Consider the following 17,205-nt stretch of genomic DNA (forward strand, 5'->3'; position numbering starts at 1 on the left):
TACAAAACGTACAGTATTACATCGGAAACTCGGCCAGTAGTTCAATAATGGTAAGTAAGTAATTTGTATTTGTATGGCGCTTTTCCAGACCAGGGTCACAAAGCGCTTAAACAATCAAAACAATATTCAATAAAGTATATACTTTAAAGTATAATAATACTAATGATTGCTTTAAATTGTGAGAGGATGACATGGAACGGAATTAAATACATATAGTCTATAGAGTCTAAAATCAGGTGAATATTGTCAGGAAAGTTTCAGAATCAGAAATGTTTTGTGGAGTCAGTACAGAATAAAATAATGAAATATGATAACACACACATTGTGGGATGTATAGAATAATTAATATAATAAAAATAATCAAAACACACCTTATAATTATTTATTTTTCACAGCATGTCATCAATCAAGGAAATATTCACCTCGAAGGGACTCGTTGTATAAACAAAGCGGGGCGTGATTACAGCTGACTCTAGGAGGAGTGAAGCCAATATTATGTCAATATGGACTCCACTCGTTCGCCCACATTTCAGACAAACTTTATAAAGGAATAAGTTGAAAACATGGTCATGATGAGGGACTTACTGCATCTTGGGATGAAGATTCAACATTTGAAACATGCGAGTGAGTCAGGAGAGTTTTAAATTAGTTGACCTTTCAATCCAAAGTTTGATTTGAATCCTTAATTCATATCAATTTGAAGCATTGATTGTATTGTTAACCCTAAAAATGCATAAAAAGTTTTTAATATTGCCTATCTGGTTTATATATTGAGTAAGTCAGGAAAGTTGGAGTTTGACATCAGTTGCCGTTTTAAATGTCCTTGAGTTACGAGGTTTCTCCGGCGTTTGTAGTCGGAAACATACAGTATTAAAATTGGATACTTAGCAATTTCTTTTGTTGTTTATAATGATAAACATAATATCAGTAAATCTGAGAGGATGACATGGAATGATGTTGCACACGTGTAGCCTATAGATGATGTCTAAAATTTGGTAAATATTGTCCGGAAAGTTTGGTTTTTCAGAATCTGAATGGTGTGTTTTGTGGTGTCAGTACGGAATAAAAGAATGAGATAAGATAACACACAATTTTAACATTAGTTTCCCTTTAAATATATGTCAGATTTAGTTGTCATATTTGAATCAGAAAACATGTATGGTCAGTATTAGAAAAAACAACACTGGATTTGTATGTGGTGTTGTGGAATGCAGTGTAGAATAGAATGAATGAATGAAATAAATAAAATACACGTTTATGTCTCTGAAAATGTGCAATTATGAAGAAATAAACAACACTCGACTTATAATTTAAAATACTTTATTTTGAATAAACCAGTTTCACATTATTTGCCCGATATATGTCGGATATCACAGTCATATCAGAATCATAAAACGTATATTGTCATTTGACATGTATAAAAACACTGAATATTGATAGAATTAGAAACTTATATTGCCAGTATGTTGTAAAAACAACATAGGATTTTTTGTTAGTGGTGGAAGGACAGAAGAAATTGAAATAACGCACAAAATAAGCAATAGAAAAACAGAACCAAGCACCACTTTACGTGGTGTTGTGGCAGGTAGAATAATTATTGATTATTTATTTTTAACGTCCTTTCATTGTCTATTTCATGTTTTGCATCGTGGATCTGAGAGGACCACAATTTCATCTATAATGTGTGTATATTTGACAAATAAAATAACATGAAATTGAATTAATAAAAAATTAATAAAAGTCTTGTCTTATATATTTCCAGGATTTTTTTGTTAGTAGTGGAAGGACAGAAGAAATTGAAATAACGCACAAAATAAGCAAAAAAAAAAACAGAACCAAGCACCACTTTATGTGGTGTTGTGGCATGTAGAATAATTATTGATTATTTATTTATTTTTAACGTCCTTTTATTGTTTACTTCATGTTTTGCATCGTGGATCTGAGAGGTCCACAATTCCATCTATAATGTGTGTATATTTGACAAATAAAATAACTTGAAATTGAATTAATAAAAAATTAATAAAAGTCTTGTCTTATATATTTCCAGGATTTTTTTGATAGTAGTGGAAGGACAGAAGAAATTGAAATAACGCACAAAATAAGCAAAAGAAAAACAGAACCAAGCACCACTTGATGTGGTGTTGTGGCATGTAGAATAATTATTTATTATTTATTTATTTTTAACGTCCTTTCATTGTCTACTTCATGTTTTGCATCGTGGATCTGAGAGGACCACAATTCAATCTATTATAATGTACATTAGTGTCCCCAAATGTGTCAGATATCACCGTCATATCAGAATCATAAAACATGTATTGTCGGTATAAAGAAAAAAACAACACTAAATATTGATAGAATTAGAAACTTATATTGCCAGTATGTTGTAAACACAACATAGGAGGTTTTAAGTTGTGGTAGGACAGAAGAAATTGAAATAATGCACAAAATAAGCAATTAAAAAAAAAAAACAGAACCAAGCACCACTTTATGTGGTGTTCTGGCATGTAAAATAATTATTGATTATTTATTTTTAACGTATTTTCATTGTCTACTTCATGTTTTGCATCGTGGATCTGAGAGGACCACAATTCCATCTATAATGTATGTATATTTGACAAATAAAAGAACTTGAACTTGAATAAATAAAAAATAAATAAAAGTCTTCAATTATGAAGAAATAAACAACACCCGGCTTATCATTTCAAATACTTCATTTTGAAAAAAACGGTTTCACATTAGTGTCCTCAAATGAGTCAGATATCACCGTCATTTTAGAATCAGAAAACGTGTCTAGTCAGTATTGGGGCGGTAATATAGAATATAGAAACTTATATTTCCAAGATTTTTTTGTTAGTGGTGGAAGGACAGAAGAAATTGAAATAACGCACATAATAAGCAAAAGAAAAACGGAACCAAGCACCACTTTATGTGGTGTTGTGGCATGTAGAATAATTATTGATTATTTATTTTTAACATCCTTTTATTGTCTACTTCATGTTTTGCATCGTGGATCTGAGAGGACCACAATTCCATCTATAATGTGTGTATATTTGACAAATAAAAGAACTTGAAATTGAATAAATAAAAAATAAATAAAAGTCTTGTTTCTGAAAATGTGCAATTATGAAGAAATAAACAACACTCGGCTTATAATTTAAAATACTTTATTTTTGAATAAACCAGTTTCAGTTGTCAGATATCACCGTCATATCCTAATCATAAAACATGTATAGTCAGTATTGAGGCGGTAATATTGATAGAATTAGAAACTTATATTTCCAGGATTTTTTTGTTAGTGGTGGAAGGACAGAAGAAATTGAAATAACGCACATAATAAGCAAAAGAAAAACAGAACCAAGTACCACTTTATGTGGTGTTGTGGCATGTAGAATAATTATTGATTATTTATTTATTTTTAACGTCCTTTTATTGTCTACTTCATGTTTTGCATCGTGGATCTGAGAATTCCACAATTCCATCTATAATGTATGTACATTTGACAAATAAAAGAACTTGAAATTGAATAAATAAAAAAAAAATAAAAGTCTTGTCTCTGAAAATGTGCAATTATGAAAAAATAAACAACACTCGGCTTATAATTAAAAATACTTTATTTTTGAATAAACCAGTTTCAGTTAATATAGATAGAATTAGAAACTTATATTTTCAGGATTTTTTTTAATAGTGGTCGAAGGACAGAAGAAATTGAAATAACGCACAAAAAAAGCAAAAGAAAAACAGAACCAAGCACCACTTTATGTGGTGTTGTGGCATGTAGAATAATTATTGATTATTTATTTTTATGTATATATATATGTATTTTCATTGTCTAATTCATGTTTTGCATCGTGGATCTGAGAGGACCACAATTCCATCTATATGTATGTATATTTGAAAAACAAAAGAACTTGAACTTTAATTGAAAAAATGTGCGTTAAAACCCCCTTTAAACAGTCACTTTATTTATCAAATGTTATGATTCTATTTGTATTTACCAGGCACAACTGTTCACACATTCAAAAAAAAAAATGATGCGTAAAACCGAAATGAGATGAATATATAAATATATTTCCTAACATCTTTTCAGCTCTTTGGATAATTAAAAAGCCCACGGATGGCTTCACGGTCCCACAGAGAGCGAGAGACAGATGGAAGTGGGATCTGCCAGCTTTTCACCTGTGCTGCCGCCTCCTGGACGTTTCTCCCGCTCTGACTGTAATATAAGCGCACGGACACTTTATGAGCCCCACTCAAAGCGAGAGGAACCGCACACGAGGAGCGGGGATGGCGCGCGGATCCCTCTCACACCTCCTGCTCGCGGGGCTCCTTCTCTCCGCCGCCACCGCGGACCACGAGGACCGGGAGAGGGAAGGGGACGCGGAGCCGCCGTGCGAAGTCAAGACCGTCACCGTATCGACGCTGCCGGTTCTCCGGGAGAACGAGTTCAGCTTCACCGGCGGCGCCTCGGGGATGGTGGTGGCGGGCGGAGGCGCAGCATCAGCGGCAGGAGCCGCCGCCGCCGGAGCAGGTGCCGCCGGTGCGGCTGGAGGAGGAGGAGGTGGAGCAGCAGGAGGAGGTGGTGGTGGATCTGGAGGAGGTGGGGAGTCGAGACTCCTGCTATTCGTTAGAACTGACCTACCTGGGCGAATTTCTGTCATGGATGATCTTGACAACACTGCTCTCCCATACTTCACTCTCGGTAAGAAAACTGCTTCTACCTACCTCACACCCCCTCTCAGTAAACTCATCCACCTTTTAAATCTTATTTACACCTGAAATACAGTAGTAACCATATACAAAAGTCTCATTTGACATGTGTTTTTTCCCCCCTCAACTGTCTCCCTCTTTCCCCATTTTGTGGTTAAATGAGACCTCACACCCCCTCTCAGAAAACTCATCCACCTTTTAAATCCTATTTACACCTGAAATACAGTAGTAACCATAAACAAAAGTCTCATTTGACATGTTTTTTTCCCCCCTCCTCAACTGTCTCCCTCTTTCCCCATTTTGTGGTTAAATGGGACCTCACACCCCCTCTCAGAAAACTCATCCACCTTTTAAATCCTCATACTTACACCTGAAATACACTAGTAGCCATAAAACAAAAGTCTCATTTGACATCTGTTTTCCCCCCTCAACTGTCTCCCTCTTTCCCCATTTTGTGGTTAAATAAGACCACACACCCCCTCTCAGTAAACTCATCCACCTTTTAAATCTTATTTACACCTGAAATCCAGTAGTAACCATAAACAAAAGTCTCACTTGACATGTGTTTTTTTTCCCCCCTCCTCAACTGTCTCCCTCTTTCCCCATTTTGTGGTTAAATAAGACCACACACCCCCTCTCAGTAAACTCATCCACCTTTTAAATCTTATTTACACCTGAAATACAGTAGTAACCATATACAAAAGTCTCATTTGACATTTGTTTTTCCCCCTCAACTGTCTCCCTCTTTCCCCATTTTGTGGTTAAATAAGACCTCACGCCCCCTCTCAGAAAACTGATCCACCTTTTAAATCCTATTTACACCTGAAATACAGTAGTAACCATAAACAAAAGTCTCATTTGACATGTTTTTCCCCCCTCCTCAACTGTCTCCCTCTTTCCCCATTTTGTGGTTAAATGGGACCTCACACCCCCTCTCAGTAAAGTCATCCACCTTTTTAAATCTTATTTACACCTGAAATACAGTAGTAACCATAAACAAAAGTCTCATTTGACATGTGTTTTTTCCCCTCAAAGGTCTCCCTCTTTCCCCATTTTGTGGTTAAATAAGACCTCACACCCCCTCTCAGAAAACTCATCCACCTTTTAAATCCTCATACTTACACCTGAAATACAGTAGTAACCATAAACAAAAGTCTTATTTGACATGTTTTTCCCCCTCAACTGTCTCTCTCTTTCCCCATTTTGTGGTTAAATAAGACCACACACCCCCTCTCAGTAAACTCATCCACCTTTTAAATCTTATTTACACCTGAAATACAGTAGTAACCATATACAAAAGTCTCATTTGACATTTGTTTTTCCCCCTCAACTGTCTCCCTCTTTCCCCATTTTGTGGTTAAATAAGACCTCACACCCCCTCTCAGAAAACTCATCCACCTTTTAAAATCCTCATATTTAAACCTGAAATCCAGTAGTAACCATAAACAAAAGTATCATTTGACATGTGTTTTCCCCCCTCAACTGTCTCCCTCTTTCCCCATTTTGTGGATAAAAAAGACCTCACTCCCCCTCTCAGAAAACTCATCCACCTTTTAAATCTTATTAACACCTGAAATACAGTAGTAACCATAAACAAAAGTCTTAATTGACATGTGTTTTTTCCCCCCTCAACTGTCTCCCTCTTTCCCCATTTTGTGGTCAAATAAGACCTCACACCCCCTCTCAGTAAACTCATCCACCTTTTAAATCTTATTTACACCTGAAATACAGTAGTAACCATAAACAAAAGTCTCATTTGACATGTGTTTTTTCCCCCCTCAACTGTCTCCCTCTTTCCCCATTTTGTGGTTAAATAAGACCTCACACCCCCTCTCAGTAAACTCATCCACCTTTTAAATCTTATTAACACCTGAAATACAGTAGTAACCATAAACAAAAGTCTTATTTGACATGTGTTTTTTCCCCCCTCAACTATCTCCCTCTTTCCCCATTTTGTGGTTAAATAAGACCTCACACCCCCTCTCAGTAAACTCATCCACCTTTTAAATCTTATTTACACCTGAAATACAGTAGTAACCATAAACAAAAGTCTCATTTGACATGTGTTTTTTCCCCCCTCAACTGTCTCCCTCTTTCCCCATTTTGTGGTTAAATAAGACCTCACACCCCCTCTCAGAAAACTCATCCACCTTTTAAATCCTCATACTTACACCTGAAATACAGTAGTAACCATAAACAAAAGTCTCATTTCACATGTGTTTTTTCCCCCCCCTCCTCAACTGTCTCCCTCTTTCCCCCATTTTGTGGTTAAAAAAGACCTCACTCCCCCTCTCAGAAAACTCATCCACCTTTTAAATCTTATTAACACCTGAAATACAGTAGTAACCATAAACAAAAGTCTTAATTGACATGTGTTTTTTCCCCCCTCAACTGTCTCCCTCTTTCCCCATTTTGTGGTCAAATAAGACCTCACACCCCCTCTCAGTAAACTCATCCACCTTTTAAATCTTATTTACACCTGAAATACAGTAGTAACCATAAACAAAAGTCTCATTTGACATGTGTTTTTTCCCCCCTCAACTGTCTCCCTCTTTCCCCATTTTGTGGTTAAATAAGACCTCACACCCCCTCTCAGTAAACTCATCCACCTTTTAAATCTTATTAACACCTGAAATACAGTAGTAACCATAAACAAAAGTCTTATTTGACATGTGTTTTTTCCCCCCTCAACTATCTCCCTCTTTCCCCATTTTGTGGTTAAATAAGACCTCACACCCCCTCTCAGTAAACTCATCCACCTTTTAAATCTTATTTACACCTGAAATACAGTAGTAACCATAAACAAAAGTCTCATTTGACATGTGTTTTTTCCCCCCTCAACTGTCTCCCTCTTTCCCCATTTTGTGGTTAAATAAGACCTCACACCCCCTCTCAGAAAACTCATCCACCTTTTAAATCCTCATACTTACACCTGAAATACAGTAGTAACCATAAACAAAAGTCTCATTTCACATGTGTTTTTTCCCCCCCCTCCTCAACTGTCTCCCTCTTTCCCCCATTTTGTGGTTAAATAAGATTATGATATTACATTTCATGCACAACCCCTACCACGGTGACCCAATCATAGAATGCAATTTGGCCTCGCAAATGTGCATGAAATTGGTATTTTCTTCCCACTTGAGCACATCATTGGTACGCTGCCTGTGCTGTGGCCGAGGAGGTTTGGTTAATGACGAGAGAGTAAGTACAATATCGGCTCGGTTTTTGTTGTGAGGAGTCACTTTTATACGTCGTCAGGTTCTGTAGTTTATGGGAGTAATGACACGGTCAGATGTTAAGAGTTTGGGGAGAATATAATTTGTGTAAAAAGGTTGAATTATTACGTTATTCAACCTTTTAATTTGACTATAAAGCACTTGTCAGTGTCCATAAAAAGAAGTCCAAAGATGAAAAATTAAGAAAAAGATGCAAAAAAAAAGAGTTAGAAGTTAAGTGTGTACATTAGCCGTCATAAAAGTATTAAAACTTTATGTTATATCCGGATATGATGCTCATTTTTAAAAGTGTTGATACCACCCCTCGCCCCGTCAAAATATTGTTCGGATTGTTATTTAATTTTAGTGTCATATCATAAAGTTATCTCACAGCATTTTCAGTTTAAGTAAGACTATAGTAGAGAAAAGATTGATTCAACAATGAGTAAATAACAGTGCGACAGTGGCAATGAAAAACTTCCTTTTAGAAGGCAGAAACCTTGAGCACAACCAGACTCGGTTGCAGTTTCTTCTCGCGCAACTGTTTCTTTTTCAATATACCTGTTCAATGTGAGGTTCTGTTAATTGTTAAATGTTGTAACAGTGATTATTTCTGGCATTTTTCTTGTTTATAAAATATACATTTTTTAATGTTTTTATCTATTGTATTATATCCTTGTAGTTTTGAGTATCAATCATTTTCCTCAGTACAAGTATCAAATTAAACTTTATAGTATCATGACAACCCTAGTGTACAAAATATATGTGGCATATTCATTCATTAAAAGAAGGAAAAAGTTTTATAAATGGTAGCTGTGATATAATTTAATAACGCTTTTCTCTGACAAGAAGCGTTTGCTTGATCAGGGTCACACGCTCAATAAGATTTGTACATGGTATTAAAAGCAAAACAAAGAACTGATGGAAACATCTTAATTAAGAAAATCATATTGTAAAAGAAATACTAAAAATGTAATGCAATAAAATGGCAAATTAGGCTCCATGGACACCTGCATTTACCTGAGTTTATCCCTTCACACATACAGTTTTCCCTGCAAATAATTAAGTTAAATTGAAAACGGGTTTAAAGAAAAATTATACTTGGAGAAGTATTGCTTTTACTTTGGGAAAACTGTATAGTAACCCAAATTGCTATTTCATGATTCCCACGTTAGGTTGAGGCCTCCTCAAAAGGATATGTAAATAGATTTTTAGTTTAGAAAGCATAAGCCAGGCCTAATTTCGTTTACAAAACCCCAAATGAAATTTTAATACTTCTCACACCTTTTCAGTATCGCAAGGGGAACGTCAATTTTTGTACATTGATATATTTCGTACAATACATGATTGTTCTTTGATTGTTCTGGGCCTTTTTCTTTTTATCCCTGAAGATTTCTCACATTTGAGATTTACTGCAAATTGTGTTTTATTTTGACAACGCAGTAACAAGCGCTGTTGAAAGTCCATACACCAGGCCAAGTACAGTTACTATTTTACACTAGACTGTATAGAAGTCACAGGTTCTTTTGTTTTAAATGAGATAAATCTTGGTCTTACACGCATTACTTAAAGCTGCCACAAAGCTTTTAAACTCCAGACGCCTCTAAAGACTAAGTACGTGATAATGAATGGAGAATCCTTACAGCCTTACATCAACAAAGAGGACAATGAAAACGTTGGCAGGTAAAACCAGTTGAACCCTTTGGACAGGCCTCAATCCAACATTTGATTTGGCTAAACCTCAGGAAGTGACGGAGCCAGAGTGAAGATCCGAAGAAAAAAAAAAAAAGACCTTCTGGAGGAATCAATAGGTTTTCACACTCGAGGGAAGTGGCAAAGGGCCGCTTCACGGCGGCGGCTTTAATGGTGTGCAAAGCAGAAGGCTCAACTAATGAGTCGATCATACGTGTAGGAAATGGGAACTCTTTCAGTTCGTCACCGGGTTTGCATTACAATAAAAGATAGATTTCAAAAGTTTCCACAAAGGGGTCCGTAAAAGGTTTTTTCTCATAACACTCGTTAAGCCTGCGAGTCCCCGCTACGGAAAGACGGACGCTATATCTCAGTATTTTAGATGTTGCAGGCGTTCCCATTAACATTTTTTTCCAGGTGCTTTTTAGCGATTCAGATAAACCCTAAAGCTGATGCGACAGTAGTGGGAATGTATTGTTCTTGTCCAGGCATAGACTGCAACTTATTTATAAGAACCACATGTGACATTTTTTATTAAAAAAGAAAGTTGTGCAGAAAGGAACAGCAACTATGACAGTACAAGGACTGCAAAAAATAAAATGTATTTGACAAATGTCTCAAGTTCAACACTGCAGAAAACTGACCAGAAACTGTTTCCTTCAACTGAGAAAAATCTCTAAATTTAGGAAAATGTTGTCACAACATGATCCGGAGCTTGTAATCTATGTGTTTGTGTCTTCTCGCCTGGACTATTGTAACAGTTTGTTTTCATGTCTCAACAAGAAGGATCTGTCTCGCCTGCAGTTAATACAAAACTCTGCAACTAGAATTCTGACCCGCTCTAGTAGAAGAACTCACATTTGTTGGATCCTGAAAACTCTTCACTGGCTGCCAGTTTCTTTCAGGATCAACTTTAAAATTCTGGTTCTTACTTTCAGATCTATTCATGGTCAGACCTTCCATCAGTGATCTGATCCAGTCTTACACCCCAGCTCGGGCTCTGAGGTCTGTGGATCAAAGTCTACTGACTCCTTCAAGAAACAAATTAAGACACTTTTATTTGTGCAGGCTTCATTTTCTGAGATTCATTTGTTTGTCTCTGTGTTATCTTGACCTTTTAAGTATATATTTTATTGAGTATCGTTTTGTTTGTTTAAGGGCTTTGTGACCCTGGTCTTGAAAAGCGCTCTACAAATAAAAATTACTTATTTACAATTAGTACCTTATTTTGAGGTTATATGTTGTTCACATCTAGATTTTGGGCTCCTTGTTATTTGTAGCATTATCTGTAGTGATGCCTGCCATACAAGTTGTAACCAAAATAAACAATACTTTAAATAATGAGCGTCTAATCCATATACAATATCTTATTTAAAATACTTTTTTTCAAGTTTGAGACTTCTGAAAATTGAGAAAATCAACCGCACATCATCACCTTTTCCATCCTCTTGTGAAAGGTAAAAAAACAATACAAATCTGGCCCGCTAATCTTTTTTTGGTCGTTTCAAATCAGAGTAGATTAATGTTGATGTTGATATTGTGACCTTTGAAAAGTTTAATGTAAGCTAAGGAATACAGATGATGATTGTAAACAATTATCCAGAGACTTCCTCAAGGATTGAAATGATGTTTTTGGTTAAGATACACGCTCAAACATAATTTGGATACATTGAACTTTAAAGAAAAAAAAAGACTGTATCGCAATCTTCATTTTGTTCGACCCATGACTTGGATGTCTAAAATATTTCGTCCCATTGTGTGAAAGTGTTTAAAACACCTGCTTGAAGGCAAAAAATAAGAGCCTAGAAGATATGACTAGAGAAGCATAAGAGTGAATTCATCTACCAAGCAGCTTATTTCCACCCATAACTATATCCATTTTCTTGCACTTTATATGGAGCTCATTCTTTATAGGCGGTTTATCTCAAATTAGACTGTTTTGTAGAGTCTTAGCAAACGGGAAAACACTATTGAATTTAGCTTATGTGGGAACATCTGTGTTCATGTGATTTTTTTTTTTTTTTTTCTATAGTAACCCTAAAACGACGACACATTTTGGCGCAAAACATTTTGTCATCAAATAAAAAGTAAAAGATTGGGTTTCGTGCCATTATTAAGTGTGAAAATATTGTGATGCAGAGTAAAAAAAAAAGGAACCTCTTGAAGTTGTTATGGTAACAAATGAAGCAACCAATAATAAGTCAAATGAGTTTATAAAAAACACACTATTGGTCTTCATTTGTTCAGTGATGTGAATGCAAGTGTAAGAATCAGTACTTGGAAGTTTGGCCTTGAACAAAAGAATAAATGAATCGTATTTCAAGTGTTTTGAAAAAACTTTAAAAAAAAATCACATAATCCAAAAAAATAAAAAATAAATAAGATGAAGTTTCTGATATTTATCCAGTCTCGGTATATTGGTCAGGCCAAATTTAATTCAATTTCATTCTAAAGGTTCTGAATCTATTCATTTTGATTCAGAATCTGATCCTAAATATTGAAAATGGTTTTCATTGCATTGCAATGTTCTTGCACCTGAACCAGCTGCCGTTTTTCACCACTGAGTAGAAGTGTAATTTCAACGTCTGTCGTTCTGATGATGTGTGAAAAATCAGGTGTTAAACTCAGTGATATTCGACTTGCAAGAAAAATGTATAAACAGTTTCTTATGTTGCACTTTGTTGCAGTGTAGAAAAGAAGGAATGAAATGAATAAAATACACGATGTTCGTTATGTCTCTGAGAATGTGCAATTCTCAGTTTGTAATTTTATATACTTTAAATACTTAATTTTACTTTCTTTTAAATTAACCTCCCATATTTTTTAAATCTGTTGAGTTTGGAAAATGACAATTTCTGTAAATTGGAAGAGGATTTGGGACATGGAATAGTAGAACATAAATGTATAAAATGGGGTGAATATTGCCAGGAAAGTTGGAGTTTAACATTAATTTCCCTTAGAATATTTACGTTAGATTTAATCGGAATTGGAAAACATGTCTGGTCAGTATTGGGGGGCGAAACCCCACTGGATATTTTTAGGATCGGAATCAGAAACTTGTATTCCCAACATAGTTTTTTTTTTTTAAGTGGTGGTAGTACAGGAAAAAATCAAAAACAAAACCAAGTACCAATTCATGTGGTGTGTTTTCTCCGGGGAGGCTTGTTGTCGGAAGTCAAGTTTGATATCTGTGAAGTGTGTTCGTCGGTCATGATGCATGTTCGTGATGTAAACTGGTTGCTGCGCGATAACAATATTATTGTACATTGTTTTACCCTTTTACCATATTTGAAAAAAACCCCACTAGGAATGTTTTGTATACAACAGCAAATGCAAAATGGGCGAGAAAAGGTGTATAATTTGAAACGCCATTCACTGTTCAATACATTTTGCTAAAGGTCAAAGAGTGACGTGGAAGATTGATGTGTGACCCCGGCAGCTGTTTTTCTATTGGGAAAAAAAAAAAAGAAGGCGCCATGATAGAGTAGCGAACCGTAATGACTCACCGCTGCTGGCTTCAGCCAAAACTCTGATTGCTAAATAGTGCTTTTCTCGCCTCAGCCAGTTTGGAGAACAAACTTTTACAGGAACAACTGATGATGCTGTAAGAGGAAAGCAACGTGAACAAGAATGTATCTGTTCCCCAGATCTTAATCTCTTTATTTTTTTTCTCCCCCCCCCACATCTCCTCTTCTCTTCATGCCAACTGGCTGCTTGAGAAACGGGGGAAGCAGACAGGCAAGCAGGCCGAAGGCTGGAGCATAAAGCCAGTAAATCACTTTCTATTCTCATTAAGGACAGCCGTTGACTGGTGAGAAAGGCCCTCTCTGTCCTCTCAGTCAGCCAGCTAGCAAATTTCCAGCTTAAACATCTGAGTGCACGGCTGCCCGCTGTTGAGGGAGGAAAACAAGAAAAATGGAGGCAATAGATTAGCGGACCATAAGATCCGGGCAAATGTGCACAGAGTAAAACATTCACAGGAGTCATGCAGCAGTGGAGGGAGTTTAAACAAAAACACGAGTGCCTTAATCGTATAAGAACAATGGTTTAAAGCAGGGCTGTCAAACTCAATCACACAACCGGGTTTCAGTCTTTTCAGTGGACTTTGCTGGACAAATAAAGTAAATATTTAGAAAACGGATATAACAGGAAGTCCAATTGATGTATAATATTTCGATTTTTCGCAAACTCAATCCATCTTATGTCTGTGTCGACAAGTTTAACACTTATTGAAAGTTTTTGTATATTTTCCCACCTTTTATAATCTTTGTTTATTATCGTATTTTAAACACTGAATTATTTATTGGTCACCATTTCAACATTAACGGTGAGCTACTATGATTTAGAGCCAACTGTCCAGCCGGCCGCATGAAATGACTTGAAGGGCAATATTTGGACTGCCGGACAGAAGTTTTGAAGCAGGGCTTGGCATTCTATTTACATAAAAATAAAATGATAGAAGATTAACAATTAAGAGTTCGTCTTTCACTCATTTTTTCAGGTTTATTTGTGGGTTAACTTGGTGGTGAACTGGATTCCCTTTTGAATACTGAACAGATATGTGGCTGACTTGCTGGTATTGAATTGAAGCTTCATGAAGCATCGTCCTCAATTTTCCGATTTCGCTACAAGGCACTGTTTGCTGTATTTCTTTGACTTTGAGCAGCTATCTAAATTAAATGTCCTATTATTTTTAACCCAAGTCGCCATCTTCTGAGCTCTAAAGAGGATGAACATGCTTCATGAAGCTTCTTCACTTGTATGTCATGCTCTACGTTAGGGCTGCACGAAATTGGAAATGAGTGCGATATTCGTTATTGGTGTCTTGAATTGTGAGTCATGCGATATTTTTTTCTTTCACCTAAAAATGTAGCCGCATGCACGCGCAGCCACGAGTACTGTAGGGCAGATCCGAGGTTAAGGGAAGGAAAATGATTCGATATTTCCGTTTCCTTTATTTCCGCGCTTCGGTGCCGACATGATCGGAGAAAAATATCACTTATAACGCTCAGTTTCGCAAGACTTGCAAAGGTTTCCCGCGAAACTGAGCGACATCAGAGAGGCGCTGCCGGTGCGTCACAATATCACAGAATCAATGAATAAATCCCGGCTCCTTGTACACGCACACATAACAGTTTACAACTGACCTGAGGCAAAGACGGACAGGTTTACAATTGGTTGGAAGTTCCACGATCTTATAAGAAAACAACTGAGACGAGATGAAAAGTTCTTACAATATGTTGCTTTAGCAAAGGAGGTTGAAAGAGATGAGTGACAGGATCACTCACGTTTGAGTAGCGTTCATGAGTTAGTTACTTACTTTAGTGGTTATACTGAGCCGTGCTAGCGTCAGCGTGCCAGCAAAACGCATCGCCATAACAACCGAGCCTAGCAAGCCGCGCCGCACAGCTCAAAGATATACGGAGACGTAAACGACAAGACATAGAAGTACAAAATCGTATTAAAATATACCCCATTTTAACAAATTAATGTATTAATAAGAATACAAAATGGCCTCAGGCCATGGGTCAAAGTCAATATTCCAAAACATTTTGAATATTGAACATAAATCTTTGTGTAATATTTTGCCAGAGGCAACATGGCACACAGGGTTAATGTAACCAAACAAATCAATATTTCTAGAGGGTCAAGGAGTTGTGGTCTCTACCGGTCATGTGTTAAACCGTAACGCTGACACTTTCTTCCAGATCATCAGCTCAGTAGATAAGATTTCTTCTTCGTTGATCCCATATATACATACTGCCCTCAGCTAGCTAGAAGTTATTCCTTTAAAACTCGACAAATCTCTGAGTGCGAAGGGCAGTGGTGTAAATACATTAGGGGCAGATAAAAAGATATCTGGGCCTTGGCCTGTTCCAGTTTGGAATCTTACTTGGAGCTGAAGCTCAAATAACGATATAAGAGAGTCACAATGATTGTACTTGTACGAGGAGAGAGCAAATACAGAACATTCTCAAAGTCCGTCTGATTTATTTGAAGCAAGAACTGTTTCAGTTGCATTTTTAATGCTCCAAAGCTAAGACTAGAATGAATTACTGGAGCGCATGCTCAGTGTTCCTCCTGGTTGCTTACGAGCAAAACTGGTATTTGTTATTCGTAGACGTCCCCCTTGATTTTGTTGCCTGCAATAATTTAAAGGGCAACTACTCGTTTGATTTAATTGTGTCTTAATTAATCTTGGACCAAGATCAGTATCTGACTGTTTGTTCCAAATTCTTTTCAATTAAATATTGACTTTAGAAAATGATCTTAAGCCTAGCCCACGAGAAAAAAAATAGTTTTTTTGGAGATGAAATCTTGTTTATATCTATATCATCTGTAACCATGTCCACTCTGCTGTAATTGTTCAAGTATCAGCGTTTATTACGCAGCGTCATCAATCCAGGAATTCTTCACCTCCAATGGACTATAAACAGAGCGGTTTACACCTGGACTTCGCTCTCGTAACCTCTCATTTGCCTAGATTTCAGACTTTTTAAAGTAGTTCAAAGCATGGTCGTAATGAGGGACTTGCTGCATCTTGGAGAGGAAGACCTCAACAATTGAAACATGCGAGTGAGTCAGGAGAGTTGTTTTTTTCACAAGAGTTGACCTTTAAGTAAATGTGATAACACACTCCACACACTCTAGCTCAGGATTTTCCATCAGTCCCTACGTAGAAGCTGCTTGACTTGAAACAATTCAGACCAACGATCGTGGGTGTGTAATGTAAGCTGTGTTCGGGCACTACCGTGCGACCCTAACACCATGAGCCTATAAAATCCGACGTGCTGATTTACGGTTACATTGCGACTTCTCATAAAATAGGTCAGTATTTGATATTCACTGTGTGAAGCTCACACTGGTGAGGAAGAGAGATATTACAGGCCAGATACTGTTAGTCATATTGAAATGTCCAATCATTTCCTAATGAGAGGTTACCAAACATTAATTTAACATGCATACATTTTTTTATTAATATATATATGTACAAGTGCTTCACGCTGGAGGGTTTGTAAACTATAAATATGCTAATGAAAACCTTCAATAAACTTCCTTTTTTTCTGCTGGATTTCGGTCATCAGAGGATTGAATGAAAACATCAGTGAAGAATTTAAATGGGGGAACAAATGCGTTCCATTAAGATTTTTAAGACTTTCGAGTCATCCAAACAGCGTTTGCTTCGGATTTGAGGGAGGACGCTGCTCCCACAATAAAGTGCTGCACCTGACATTATAAAATGGCAGTCTTTTTTATGTTTTTTTTCTGGAACAAATGAAGCCGTCACTGGTTTATGGAGAGTAAATCTGTCCGTCCGGAAACATTACGCCGCAACATCACGGCGCTCATCACGAGTTGCTTTGGAAAGTACTTTGCTAGACAAATGTAAATGTACTAGTACCTTAATTATTTTGTGCTGTTCATAATGTTATGTTTCATGTTGAACTGAATCCAGTTTTTACTTCTGCTTTTATGTGACAGTTTTAAATAATTTTAATGTGAAAGTTGATATATAAATAAGCATTATTATTGTATTGTTATTATAGATCAGTTGCTATAGTTTGAATAAATGTTGTCTTTCATGGAAACG

The 17,205-nt window shown here is 36.5% G+C and overlaps 1 protein-coding gene across 1 annotated transcript in view; it reads left to right on the top strand.

Annotated features, from left to right (window-relative positions):
* The first annotated feature begins 4,284 nt into the window (after nucleotides 1-4,284).
* The window catches only part of astn2 (astrotactin 2), a 407,558-nt gene continuing 394,637 nt past the window's right edge, over nucleotides 4,285-17,205 (top strand). The window contains exon 1 of the mRNA XM_087790735.1: nucleotides 4,285-4,699. Coding sequence (XP_087646861.1) covers nucleotides 4,285-4,699 — 415 coding nt within the window. The remainder of the gene's footprint in view (nucleotides 4,700-17,205) is intronic.

This window comes from Callionymus lyra, chromosome 5, assembly GCF_982586985.1.
Source record: "Callionymus lyra chromosome 5, fCalLyr1.hap1.1, whole genome shotgun sequence".
Taxonomy (NCBI): domain Eukaryota; kingdom Metazoa; phylum Chordata; class Actinopteri; order Syngnathiformes; family Callionymidae; genus Callionymus; species Callionymus lyra.